The sequence below is a fragment of the Maylandia zebra genome, linkage group LG17 (genome assembly GCF_041146795.1).
Source record: "Maylandia zebra isolate NMK-2024a linkage group LG17, Mzebra_GT3a, whole genome shotgun sequence".
Classification (NCBI taxonomy): Eukaryota; Metazoa; Chordata; class Actinopteri; order Cichliformes; family Cichlidae; genus Maylandia; species Maylandia zebra.
Window position 1 is genome coordinate 40,122,729 of NC_135183.1, and position 13,436 is coordinate 40,136,164.

The 13,436-nt window shown below is 43.3% G+C and overlaps 1 protein-coding gene across 1 annotated transcript; it reads right to left on the reverse strand.

The window, feature by feature from the left end:
* Window positions 1-405: 405 nt before the first annotated feature.
* Window positions 406-12,563, reverse strand: dera (deoxyribose-phosphate aldolase (putative)). The gene is made up of 9 exons (XM_004573077.6): window positions 12,303-12,563; window positions 6,351-6,448; window positions 5,992-6,139; window positions 4,822-4,917; window positions 4,595-4,729; window positions 4,147-4,275; window positions 1,857-1,969; window positions 757-906; window positions 406-676 (listed from the first exon to the last, which is right to left on the reverse strand). The coding sequence occupies exons 1-9, from the start codon at window positions 12,331-12,333 to the stop codon at window positions 620-622; spliced, it is 957 nt and encodes a 318-aa protein (XP_004573134.1). The 5' UTR covers window positions 12,334-12,563; the 3' UTR covers window positions 406-619.
* Window positions 12,564-13,436: the final 873 nt, after the last annotated feature.

Below are 13,436 nucleotides of genomic sequence, written 5' to 3' on the forward strand. Positions count from 1 at the left end.
ACTCTGCTGCATCTTTTACAGTTTACCAACTTTTATTATAATAATAATAATAATAAAATAATAATAATAATAATAATGGATTGGATTTATATAGCGCTTTTCTAGGCACCCAAAGCGCTTTACAATGCCACTATTCATTCACTCTCACGTTCACACACTGGTGGAGGCAGCTACAGTCGTAGCCACAGCTGCCCTGGGGCAGACTGACAGAAGCGAGGCTGCCATATCGCGCCATCGCCCCTCTTGCCAACACCAGTAGGTGGTAGGTGAAGCGTCTTGCCCAAGGACACAACGACCGAGACTGTCCGAGCCGGGGCTCCAACCAGCATCCTTCCGGTTACAAGACGAACACCCAACTCTTGAGCCACGATCGCCCCCATTTATAAGAATAAACAGGAAACAAACTGTTTTTCCACTCCGTGTTTATTTTATGAAGTGCGATTGTTAAATTATAACAAGTAAAAAACTTTGATCTTCATCACATTCTTCGCTTCAAGCTTTAAATTACCAGCTGGGTTATTCATCAGGACACTGAAAGCACCTTGAAGGAGCAGCAGATTTACGAATGAGGCTCGTGTGGATCTTCTGAGCTTCTCTTTAAAACGTGAAGCAGGTGAATTCAAGCCATGGGAAGCTCATGATACGCTGCATACTGTCCAGTCACCTGATGATAAATCTGTCCAAGCAAAAACATCTGTAAAAACCTTGTGTAAAACAAGACATGTCACATCTACTGCGTGTTTACTGCGTACCCACCTGCCTCTCAATGTCAGCCAATAGGCTGCTGGCTCCCAGGCGAAACAGGCCGGGACAGAGCCAATCATCACCCAGCTCTTCTTTGATAAGAGTCAGCCAAACCAAAGACTCTTCAGCTGTTCGGATGCCCCCTGCTGGCTTAAAGCCCACCTAAAAGAAGGCATGCACACGTGTGTCAATAAAACACACAACACACTTGGAGCACGATGACACATCTACAAAGGTGGTACTTGGAAATACACACGCCTAAAAAATGTTACGTGCACATGCGTCAACCAGCAGTTGGACCCATGTGACCTCTGTGGCTGTTTACGTTCCTCCCTCTGCTGCGACATTATCCACTCTGCCAGAGCCCGGCTACAGACTCAGCACCCGAGGTTCCATCTTTGGTGACTTCAACCCTGCCAGCTTTCACACAGTAGAGCCCCTGGTCCATCAGTACAACCCTGTCCCCCTGCCGGCTTTCACATGGCAGGGGGACAGGGTTACTGATGGACCAGGGGCTCTACTGGTCCATCAGTACCTACTCAGCTCAGATCGCCACGGTTTGCGGGGTTTTCCATTAGGTCACAGTACCTGGTACTTTTTCAGTAGTAGTTGTTTGTCGCAACACTGACAATAAAGTTCTGAAGGCAAAAGCAGGTCAGAACTAACACGGTGTAACTAATAAAGAGTGTTTTAATCTGAGGAACTTTGCTTGAACCTGGTTCCACAGCACTAAAATCAAAACCGTCCGTTTTGACACTAAATACAGAGAGCACACTGTGGCGAGCCTCGACTGGCCTACGATCGGTTATTGATGTAGACGCACGTCATGGTGACTCAACCTGTCTTGCAGCGCTGCCATGTAAATGTTTACATTAAGATTTTTGCTGCATCTTAATGAAACTGAGCAGAATTAAGTTCCTGCTGTTTGATAAAATGCTTCTCATCTACTCGAGTACTCGAGCATTCAACACATGACTCCACATTCATGCAAGTACTTCTTTCCATGTCAAAGACTTTCCGTCCATCAGTCACAGTGAACGTGATGCTGGTTTCATGAACATAATAAATGTAGTAACTGTTCTACAGTCAGTGAGTGTTCACGCCCACTGTACCTTGTGGCCCGTACTCATGAAGTAGTCACGGATGGCTCTCACCATCACTATGGCAACAGGGTAAGTAGCATTGACAGCCTCCTTCCCTGTAGACGTCTTGATGAAGTCTGAACCTGCCGTGTTGGAACAGATGAGATGTCTTCAACAAAAGCACGTACTGAGGTTATGTTGCATCGCTCAGCTGTCGGGTTTCGACTTCAAATTTGTCCGACGGGACGACAAACGGCTCGAGGCCGGCGTTCCCATGCAGGTCGACTGCACCGACAGCGCGGCCGGAGAAAAGCGTAAGCTGCTGCAACAAACGACAGCTTAATGCTCATCAATAAAAATCATTATTTCTTTCCTCGCCTTCCTTCACAGCCAATTATATTTTATCAGCTAGACTGATAAAAATAGAAGATGAAATGACGCAGTTTAACAGATTACCCACAAACTGCAGGGGCAGAAAAAAGAGGCGCCGCCCTCCTGCCTCCCTGAGTTATAATGACCGTTCATTACCGAACAGAACAAGATGGAAATTTTACAGTTCATTAAAGACATGTTATATGTATTTTTTCAGTTTCTCTCCCCTCTTTCTCAAACTGGCGTAATCCTTAAGATTCGTTATACGGAGTCTTAATTACCAGATAATGGATAACGGTTATTAAATGTGGGTGGCGGTAATGAAGCTCTATTCATTTGCGTGGGCAGGGAGATACTGGCGGGGAACGGCGGGGTAAAAAAGGCTATATCAGAGATTAATAGGTAAAATTATCATTCAATTTCAGGAATCTCATATGCAATTCATAGGAACAAGAGGAGATTAAGGAGCAAGTGTGGTGACAAAAGCAATGTATTTTAATGACGATCTCTATCAGAGCGCCTGACAATTTAGGTCCGTAATCGGCTTACTGTGTGCGTGCACGTGTGTGCCTGTGTGCGTGCACGTGTGCCTGTGTGACGGCTGGTTAAGCACGCTCGCGTGTGTGCATGTGTGCCTGTGTGCGTGCACGTGTGCCTGTGTGCATGCGTGCGTGCGTGCACATGCGCCCGTGTGCGTGCGTGTCAGCAATGTTTGTTACATGGCGTAAATGTTTCTACATACGCTGCAGGTATGCAGGCAGTGAGTGCAGATCAGCTGTTATTAAAGCAGAGTTAGGAGCAGATCAACATGCTACTGTCATACAGCCTGTGTGACCACGTGCTTCATTTGACACGACAGAACAGATGACCAATGAAAACACGGGTCTGAGATCCTGTGTATCAACTTATTCTGTAAGCTAGTCTCAGTCATTTAACAGCTGTCAGAGTGAAGAGCCTGGAGAGCGAGTTTACACTGGAGGCCTTTCCTGCTGCGAGCCCAAAGGGCATCTGTGACTCTGCCGAAAAATCTTTATGATTTCACACCTTTGATCAAAACCATGAACCCAGCGTTACGTGGACATGAAGCCTGCATGTATAAAGGCTCATTTACATCATGGAGCCCTGTTCTCAACAACGGTCATAGACGTAACTGTGTGATACGTGTTTAAAGTTTAGTCTTGTGCAGGACACGACATCACATGTCGGCTCGTAGCTGCTAATAGTTCCCTCCATCTCTCTGTTGGCAGAGCAGAGAGCAGACGTCTGCAACATGCAATCATTTAATGGAATAAAACTGTCTTTCCCCCCAAACATCATAAGCAGCTGCTACATGTGCATCACACTACAAACACAACATTTCTTACCAAAGCACGACTGGGAATCCCAACATCAGCAAACTCTCAGAAATCTCTGTTAGACTCCCCCCCCCCCCCTCACTCATTTATACAAACCTGAACATCACAGCTACAGACAGACTTTCACATTTTAGTGCAGCGAGACAAAGAACGACGAACAGCTCGAGCAACAGGAAGTGAAAGTGGATGGGATGCTGTTGCAGCCAGAGGCAGTAAATGACCCCACACACAGTGGGTTACTGGTTCTCTCAGCAGTTAGCAAATATAAACTACAGCCCAGTGACCTCACACTCTGTAGACGCCGCTAAACATGTCGTAAAACCTTAAATCGAGCTTCACAGACTGAGTTGCATCTGTAAAAGGCCTCCATGGAGTAAAGAAGCTTCATACATGCAGCGTTTCATTAACACAGTGCTTTGTTATTACATCCACAGCCCAACCTGCTCGTCTTTAAACTGAAATTACTAACAGAAAACAAATATAAAGCTGGAACCATGCAGTTTTTATTTTATGATCAGCTTCACTAGAAAGTGTAATTAAACTATCAGATGAACACACACACACACACACACACACACAGCTGTGAGACTGACCAGCCATCATGGCGACCATGCTGGCTCTGTAGACGTTGGTGAACGAGCCGAGCTCTCCGACAGCCAGGATGGTCTTCATGTGGGCGGGGCCACAAGCCTCCCGAAACTGACGGATCTCGTCGTACATGGCTGCAGAGGGAGACACGAAACTGAAATCACTTAACGTGTTCAGTGCACGCCCATGTGTGTGTGTGTGTGTGTGTGTGTGTGTGGGGGGGGGGGGGGGGGGGGGGGGCGACACTGAGGGAGGGAGGCCTCACCTTCTCTGCTGCCCTCATGACGCAGACAGAAGTGACAGGAAACGGGCGGATTACTGGATTAGCCGATGGTTTGTTTTGTAACTGGCATTTCATCACGTATGAAACTCTTACTACAGGCTCAGACATCAGTATTAAACACACAGATCCTTCCATACAACCACAGTAACGACAGTGAGGCTGCAGCATACCTTCCCACTGTCCTGTAATGGCCAGCATCCTGTTGATGACGATGTCGATCTCCGTCGCGCCGTCACTCACTGCTATGCGCACTTCCTGCAGGCGGGTCTCCAGTGGAGTCTGGCCAGCTGGGAAGCCAGTGGCCACTGGGAGAAACAGATAACACAGTGGAGCCCAGGCAGCACAAGCCTTTCATTTTCTATATTACACACACAGGGTTGCCATAGCTACGACTTACCTGAGGCGACAGGAAGGCTGGAGTCGGCTGCTTTAAGTGCTCCGACAGCATCAGTCACACGAGATGGATACACACACACCGCTGCTGTTGTCACGCCTGACATCAGGGATCAGAGCAAAGAAGAAGAAACGTGGTGATAAACTGGCCTGTGGCTCCCTCTGCAGGCGGACTAGTGTCTGAGCAGTCTGGCATGCTTACTCATCAGGTAACGATGACAAATAGGATGATAAAACTGATCAATGAGATCATGGTAGCAGAAAAAGGTAAATAAAACATTTGAATTCATGCGGTTGTGAGATGTTAATGGTTCAAAGCCTCCTGTGTTTGACTTTGTCTGTGAATAAATGAGCGACAGCCGTCCTCACCACCAACGCTCTGTTCACACTGGCTTTAAAGGGAAAAAGCAGCTGTGCGTCTTTGTCAGAGCAAACTGGAACATGAGCGCGTAACCGCAGTGATGTGTAACCCTGTTCTGCACAGAGACGTGGACACTAATAAAGACCAACACTGTGTGTGCAGAGTAACGCACGTTTCAAACATTATGGGATTAACGATGAACGTGATTAAACTTAAAATGCACGTGTAATATCTTTTTATTTCATCCAGTGAGCCCGGTGTTAGAGGCTCTCAGAGGTTCTTTTAGAATTAATGACCCGTCACGTCCCTGATCTGGACTTTGACTGGGACGCAGCAACAACGGTTAATGGTTATTTTGTTTCTCAGCAAACAGGAAAATCTGCTTTTAAAGTAAGGTTAGTTTTGCCACACACGACTTTTTGTTTGTGTTAAATAAATAAATTTCACGGCTTTTTGTTGATGCAGGATTATATTTGTCCGATGTTGCGACCTGTGATTTACACATTATGTCCTGACAGGTGAAATCGTAACATGGAAACAGCCGTTACTTGTTTCTCACGTGATGCCGACGGGATTTTGCTGGCATGATTTGGGAAAACTGCAAATGAATACAAATTTGTTGTGATTCCTTTTACACTAATGATGCTCAACACAACAATATTCAAAACAGCAGAGAGACGTTGAGAATTAATACTAAGCACCACTGAAGCTATCGTGACAGGATACGCTAGCTCATTATTTACTAATAATTATTTTATGACACTAACGCTTGTTTTCATTTTATCAGTTTTCCTGACAGACGTGAGGGCGGACCTTTGTCGTGCATATCAAGCTTCTTGAGCAGGTCGTATCGAACTGGCTGGATAGCTTTCAGACAGAGCCTGTGCACGTTGGAGGCCGTATCGTCTCCGGCCAGAGTGGTCAGGTCGATCAGGGTCGCGGCCTTCAGCAGCCACGCAGCCTGCAAGGACACACAAGGAAACAGCGCTCAGAGAAGGATACACCGTGAGACATGTTAAAAATGTAGCCCTGAAACCCGCCTTATAGTTAATACTGTCTATGACCACAGAGGTGTGCTTACATGTACGTACACATAAATGCATTTTGGTGTTACAAGTTAAGACAGCGTGGGCTTGTTGTCATCGTGCACCACAGCTTACAGCACAGCTCACCTGCCACTGTTTCTTGGGGATCTTCTGTCTTTGGATAAACTGAGCCCTCTTCAACACAGCCTGTGTGTTCACTCTCACTTTGGATATCCTTTCCAGGTCTGTTATGAACACAGAAGAACAGAAACAAACTCACTTCATTAAAGTGGCTGAAACACACAGAGAGTATTGTGATATTATTCTGTTATCATATGTTACCTTATATATGTAATCAAAGTAGTTGAATTAGAATACTGCTGTAGATCACATTATACCCTTTAATATAGAGTGTGTGAGCTGTATGTAGTTTAGTTCTCATTATACTTTTGAGTTAACAGAACATATTTACATATTAGTTCATTAGATAAATGTGCATCACTCTGTATCCTTGATCTGCTGGGAATGTGTTACACTGTTTTCTTGACATGTTTTATTGTTGAATCATGAAGAGAAGGTTGTAAGCAGGAGACTCTGTGTCTAAGACAGGGGAGATAGACAGACCACATTCCACACCCCCACCTTACAGAAAGCAGAGAAACAACTGCCGAGGTCATAACTTAGGCGGTGTAACAGAGAAAGAATGTGATGTTTTGGCTTTTACGACTAGATGGGGGCCACTAGAGACTATAAAAAGCTGAGCAACCCGTCACCATTTTGAGACTTGCGGTGACCCTCTTCAGGCAGGTCTCCCCATCATGATGGTCCTTATGCTCTTAAGTATTGAATTGTATGGAAATAAATGATTGTTGATTGAGCATAAATACACCGAGTATTGTCCTTCCTTCAGCCCAAAGATTCAAAGAATTGGGAGATTTCAACAGTATTTCAATCAGATGTCCTCTCGATACCAGAGGCAGAGATCAAAGCAGCACAGAGGGACGTGAGCATGAGGTGTCTAAGCACAACAAACTGTTGTATGTGAGGCCTCTTATCTTTATTTATATAATGCCACCCACTTGCTGCACATAATGTCCTCTTTGTAAATACTCATTCACTGTATATAAAGTTCTGTCTCTCTTTTTTGCACAGTTGAGGAGCGTTTCACTGCGTGTTATATCTGTATAACTATGCACGTGACAAAGAAGCTTGAATCTTACAAAGACTCACAGCTATCTGCCCCAAAGAGGAACACCAGAGAGAAACCAGGAGAGTAAGTCAGCTTTGAGCCATACAAGGTAGAAACTCAGCATCAGGGGAACAACATGAGAACAGCCGCCAAAGGCTGGAGACTCAGTAATACTGGAACAATCTGGTGTTTAAGTCTGACGCCATTAGTCAAACAAACACTGCAGCATCACTGAGAGTTAAAACTGTCTAAAGTCTTTCATCTTTAATAAAACGATCAGCTTTGCTGCTTTACCAGGTGTAACACTTAAGTTTAACATCCAGGCATCCATGAAAACAGAATTTATGACATTTAACAGAGTTAGAAGTTAGCAGGAAGTTAGCTCGCTAGCTTCCACCTAAACATGATGTAGCATGTTCTGACTGAGAGATTTCTGAAGCATTCAAACGTACAGCTCTGCTATCACTTCCAACATAAATGAAGACAGGAAACTAAACAGCAGTGATGTTTGTAGGGTTACTGAAGTTGGCTAGCTGCTATATAATGATGTGCTACGTGTGGCTAGCAACACAGCTATGTTAGCATAGCATAAACACAGTGAAGCTGGAGGTTGAATGCTAACTTTTTTTCCACTCGATAAAAGTTAACGTGAGGGTTCCCGATGGTTAGAGATAGGGCTGCTCAATTAATCGAATTTTAATCTCGATTACAATCTGGGCTTTCAACGATCATTAAAAGTGACTGAGCCGATTATTAGCCCCTCCCTCGTGCTTTACTCTCACACTGCTCCGTGTGGCAAATCGAACGCACCTCTCTGCATTTCGAACACGCGTCACAACAATTAAGAGCAGCGGTCTCCAACCTTTTTTGTGCCACGGACCGGTTTATGCCCGACAATATTTTCATGGACCGGCCTTTAAGGTGTCGCGGATAAATACAACAAAATAAAACTAGTACCGGTACCGAAAAAAATGAAATTTATTCATAACACACGTGAAAAGACCCAGGAAAACCGAGTAAACGATAAAGACGATAACAAAATAACGCTGAAAACCGATAAAAACCCTGAAAACCATACATTTCACACCTGAGCCTCAACTCTCGCGGCCCGGTACCAAACGACTCACGGACCGGTACCGGTCCGAGGGTTGGGGACCGCTGATTAAGAGGACCAGAGGGAAGCTCGGAAAGCTAAGCAGAAGTTATTTGGAGAGGAGAGTGACTGCAGTTGGTTGAAAAGAGGTAAAAAAAAAAGCTCCAGTGGTGTGGAAACATTATGGGTTCAGTCAGACGTGGATCAAGTAGACACAGTGTGTAAACTTTGCTACAGTGTCATAGCTGCACCACAGAGCAACACTGCAAAGTTCACTAAACATTAATGTTTACATTTTTCAATTATTTTTTATATTGCAAACATTTGCACTGTTATCAGTATTTGCACTATTTTATATTATTTTTTGACAATCTTTAAAGTCATTATTCAACACATTGTTATTGTTAAATAAATATCATCAAATAATCGAGATCTCAATGTCAGTGAAAATAATCGTGATTATCATTTTTGCCATAATTGAGCAGCCCTAGTTAGAGACAAATGCAATCGCATGGCAGGATGCTGTAAACGGACCAAACTTCAGTCAGGAGAACAACTGAGATAATCCATCCACAGTACGAGGTTAGTCATTAATGTACTGCAACAACATGGAATAGAGCAGCTGCAGAGAATTCAACATTAATGAATCAATGGTACAGAAGTGGAGGAAGCAAGAAGAATGAGCTGAGTAAAATTTGACTTATCTGACTGTTTTGTTTTGCTTAAAGTGCCTTATGGTCCAAAAAATACGGTAAGTCTTAGAGTAAGTTGAGGTAAACCATACAATGAATAGTTTATTCTGAAAGACCTCCGTTTTTCATCGTTTGAATATTTATTATTGCTCATTAATAAGACCAAAGTATTTGTTATCAAAATAATCGATGGAATAATCAAACTTATTTACTCAAATAATCAATAGCTGCAGCCCTAACATGGATGGCTTCAAGCTGTATGCTGGGAGTGAATGAGGCTCTACAGAAACGACATGAGAATTTCTTTCATATTGGAGACGTGCAGTTGGAGCAACAAAGAGACAAAAAATGGTCAGAAATGAGGGGATTGTACTACCAGTAGGTGACACTGCAGACTGAGGACGGCTACAAGTACCTTAGAATCTTGCAGGTGAATGGGAACCATGAAGAGGAGCCGAAACCACCAAATACCCAAGATCTTGGGAATGCTCGCTCTTGGAAAGAACAAGATCCGGGCAATCAACACCAACACCCTGCCTGTACCCTTCCATTAGAACTAGGGCTGCCACGATTAGTCGACTATCAAATTCGTCGACGACTAATTTAATAGTCGACGCGTCGTTTGAAGCTTTGTAAGAAATAAGTAGTAGGATTTAAGAGTGTAATAACGCACTGAAACAGAAGATGGCAGGACTTAAGATATTTTCAGGCGAGAATGTAGCTGTGTAAACCTCAAATATCTGCTCGGTTTATCAAGACACCGCATATTTTCAAAAGCGCTCCGACGTTTTCGGAGACGTCTGTTACCCACCAGCTTGATAGCTAGCCGGGGGCAAGGCTCACTAGAGCCGGGGATAACACCGGACCCCACACGTGTTAGAAAGCCTGTCTTTGTCTACTCAGGTTAAATATGATATATGAGTCACTTAGATAACTTAAATGTTATTGTTTGGCTTTTTCAGTGTTTTATTTGTTCCTGAGTAAATCGGTTTGGCTGAGATTAAAGTTATAGTTTTTACACAGCTGAATAAACCTCAAGCAGACAGCTGATTATCAGAAGTGTGAGATGCTCCAGAATTTACTCCGGTGTCCTGTTATATTTTAGATAGCAAGGAGTTTATTAAACTTCACCGAAACAATCTGCAAATTTCATTAAAATTTAATAAACTATCATCTTGTCTTTATTTTTAGTTAGCACAGACCTTAACTCGTTATTTTTTATTTTTTTTTATCCGTTATCAATGTTTGAACCTTTTATTGTTTTATGTAAAGCACTTTGGTATGCCCAATGCTTTTAAATGTGCTCTATAAATAAAGATTGTTGTTGTTGTTGTTAAACACTTAAAGCTGTAAGCTAATGATAGTTATATAAGAGCAGATGCTGCTGGTGCAATAAGCTGTAGTTTTACGTCCAATGGATGATGATCTGATTAGTCGACTAATCGCAAAAATAATCGGTGACTAGTCGACTATCAAAATAATCGTTTGTGGCGGCCTAATTAGTACCTACTAAGATCGACTCGCCATGATTCGCTGCGATTTTCAGGGTTTTGCAGTTGGTCATAGTACCTGGTATGAGGTACTAATATATTACCTGCTCACCTGAGGTTACAAAGTGATGCAAGCAGGTACTAAAATGTGATGTCATCAGACTGCATGCCACTGATTGGCTAGTCAGTGGCATCACTCGGTGAGTCATGAGAGCGTCTTGTTCATGAAAATCAAAAGCACCATTGTTGAACCCAGGCAACGAAGGAAAGGCTACAAAAACAACGCCACGGTCCCCGAGTGTGACAAAAAGACACACCGAGCAGCAGGTGTATCCTCACGTCGACGACCTCCTTTCTTGTAGTGTTTGTGTACCAATTACGTCATGGGACAATGGTCACGTTGCTATAACAACAACCACACACATTAGGTAATGGAAACCAGTCAATCTGAGTAGGTACTAATGGGAAAAGGGCTTAAGTGTTTTCCCTTATGGAAGTGTCGGATTGTTTTCTGTGGCACACCAACAGTCTGAAAGAATGAAAATGCTGAGTTTTTCATCAGTCGTTGTTTTAAACATATTTGTAGAGGTGGGAAGTACTTAGTTACTATACTTAAGTAGAATTTTCAGGTATCTGTACTTTACTTGAGTAAATGGTCTGTCAGTCACAAGGGCCTATCAAATACAAAGAGATGAAAGACACAAGACAATGAAATGTATGCATAATGTATAGCACCATAGTCAGGTGTCTATAAGCTGTGCTCATGTTACTTTAGCATGTAGCACTGCAGAAGAGCAGCGAGCATAAAGAGTAACGTGTTTTTTTATGTCACATAATTTCAGATGCAACTTTTCCATCAGCTCAACAAATGTCAGAAAACACAAACTGTTAATGTGACCGCCAGGTTAACCTGTGACACGTCTGGATTCATTCTGACCTGATCTCATGTTCATACATCAGATACGACCTCTGTGCTCATCCCTTACAAATACACTACAGTACAGGTGCAGGTGCCTCACAGGTGACTCTGGTTGGACTGACAAACATCCACTCTGAGCGCAGGTTACTTAAAGTTTACTGTGTAGATGTTGAGGTGGCCATCGTCAAATCACAGAAGGAGTGAGTGGGAAGAATAATAACAGCAGGACATTTGTGGAAATATAGAATATAAATCAACTTTGTCATTCTTTAAACTTTTGTAGTGTCACGAGGTAAACCCACGTGCTCTTCTTTCTAGTCCGAAACAAACTGTCAGCAGACCGCAGTGCTGTGTTAGGTCTTAATCAGACCTCATGAGTATTCAATTACACAGTAGAGCCAGCTGTCACATGGTTGCTCAGTAAAAACTAGCTACACGTCGGAAAGCAGGATTAAAACGCTTCCTTTGCTTGTTCCGGTTCTATTTGTTAGTGTGCAGTAACATCCGTGCTCTCAGGGTCAGTCACCTCTAACTGCTTCACTGACTTCACCTGTCCTAACTTAGCATCGTACACTCAAAGTTTCAGCGTGAAATCCTGCGCAAAGCAAAATGACGACGTGAATATTCCTTGGTAACAAAATCATCGTGCTATTGGGTCACGGTAACGTGGGAGCACGATTACTGCGGACGTTCTGCCCGTACATGCGTTTACTTACCGAGCGTCGTACCCGGATTTCTGGGTGACATGTTTCGCCACAGAGAACGCTGTCGTTTGTGAACTTCGTCATCAGTCGCAGCCAAAATACGTATGAAGTGCGCTCAAAATGCCCGGATGTGTTCTTCGTAGGAAAGTCAAACGCCAACGAGGGTAGAAGTTTGTGTGTGACAAAAGAAACGGAAGATATTTCAGAGCGCAGCGGCATGTGGTATTAATCTTTCTCTTTGCATCCGACATGAGGATTCACCTGCACGTCTACACAAATAAAAGTCACACTTTCAAAATAAAAGCAGCACTGACATGAACTAGTTTTCATTTACCTTTCCTGTTTGCCTGACCCTCCACCAGATGTCAGTGTAGCGCAGGCTTTTAATGACGTTTCAATTGCAGAATGGATACACAAAATAAATCCTAATTTTGTCACATATATTCAAATCAACTTGAATTTATTTTATTTAAAAGGGACAGTGCAGTTTAACATAGTTCAAGTGCAAGACATGAAACTGATGTACTGCAATCAAACCACTAAATTAATTCAAAACCCCCAAAGCAAATTCTGAATTCAGCTGGAAATATGATTCCTAGGGTCTGAATATTTATATAGTACGGTGCATTCAGGTATTCACAATGCTTCACTTGTTCAGTTTTTTTTCTATGTATCAAATTAATTTTATAAGAGAGTGGCGCCCACTGCCACCGCTGTGGGTGTGCCACCAGTGAGAACGCAGCCTCCTGGTCGAGTTCTATGCCAGTCGGCTTAGAGCAAAGGCCCACCTTCAGGCCCCTGGCAGGATCCAACGCCCAGGACGAAGAAGCCTCAGTCCTCCTAGCTGTGAGAATGGGTGGAATTGGGCTGTGTTAAATGTTCAGGTGACCATGTCAAGTGTTCCCACTATATTTCATTGTTGTTCCCCAATAAGTTTTGAATGCATCACCAGTTTTATAAGTAAATACATTTCTAAAGGTGCTATTAATATTAAATTCTCACCAGAGTTGGTTGGTAACAACCCATCCAATCCACGGATGCAAAGAAATCAAACTACAGATGTCCATAAATTAAGGGTAATAATGAGAAATATACTGAAATTGATTTAATACTTCGTAGAAAAGCTTTTGCTGGTGATGACAGTTT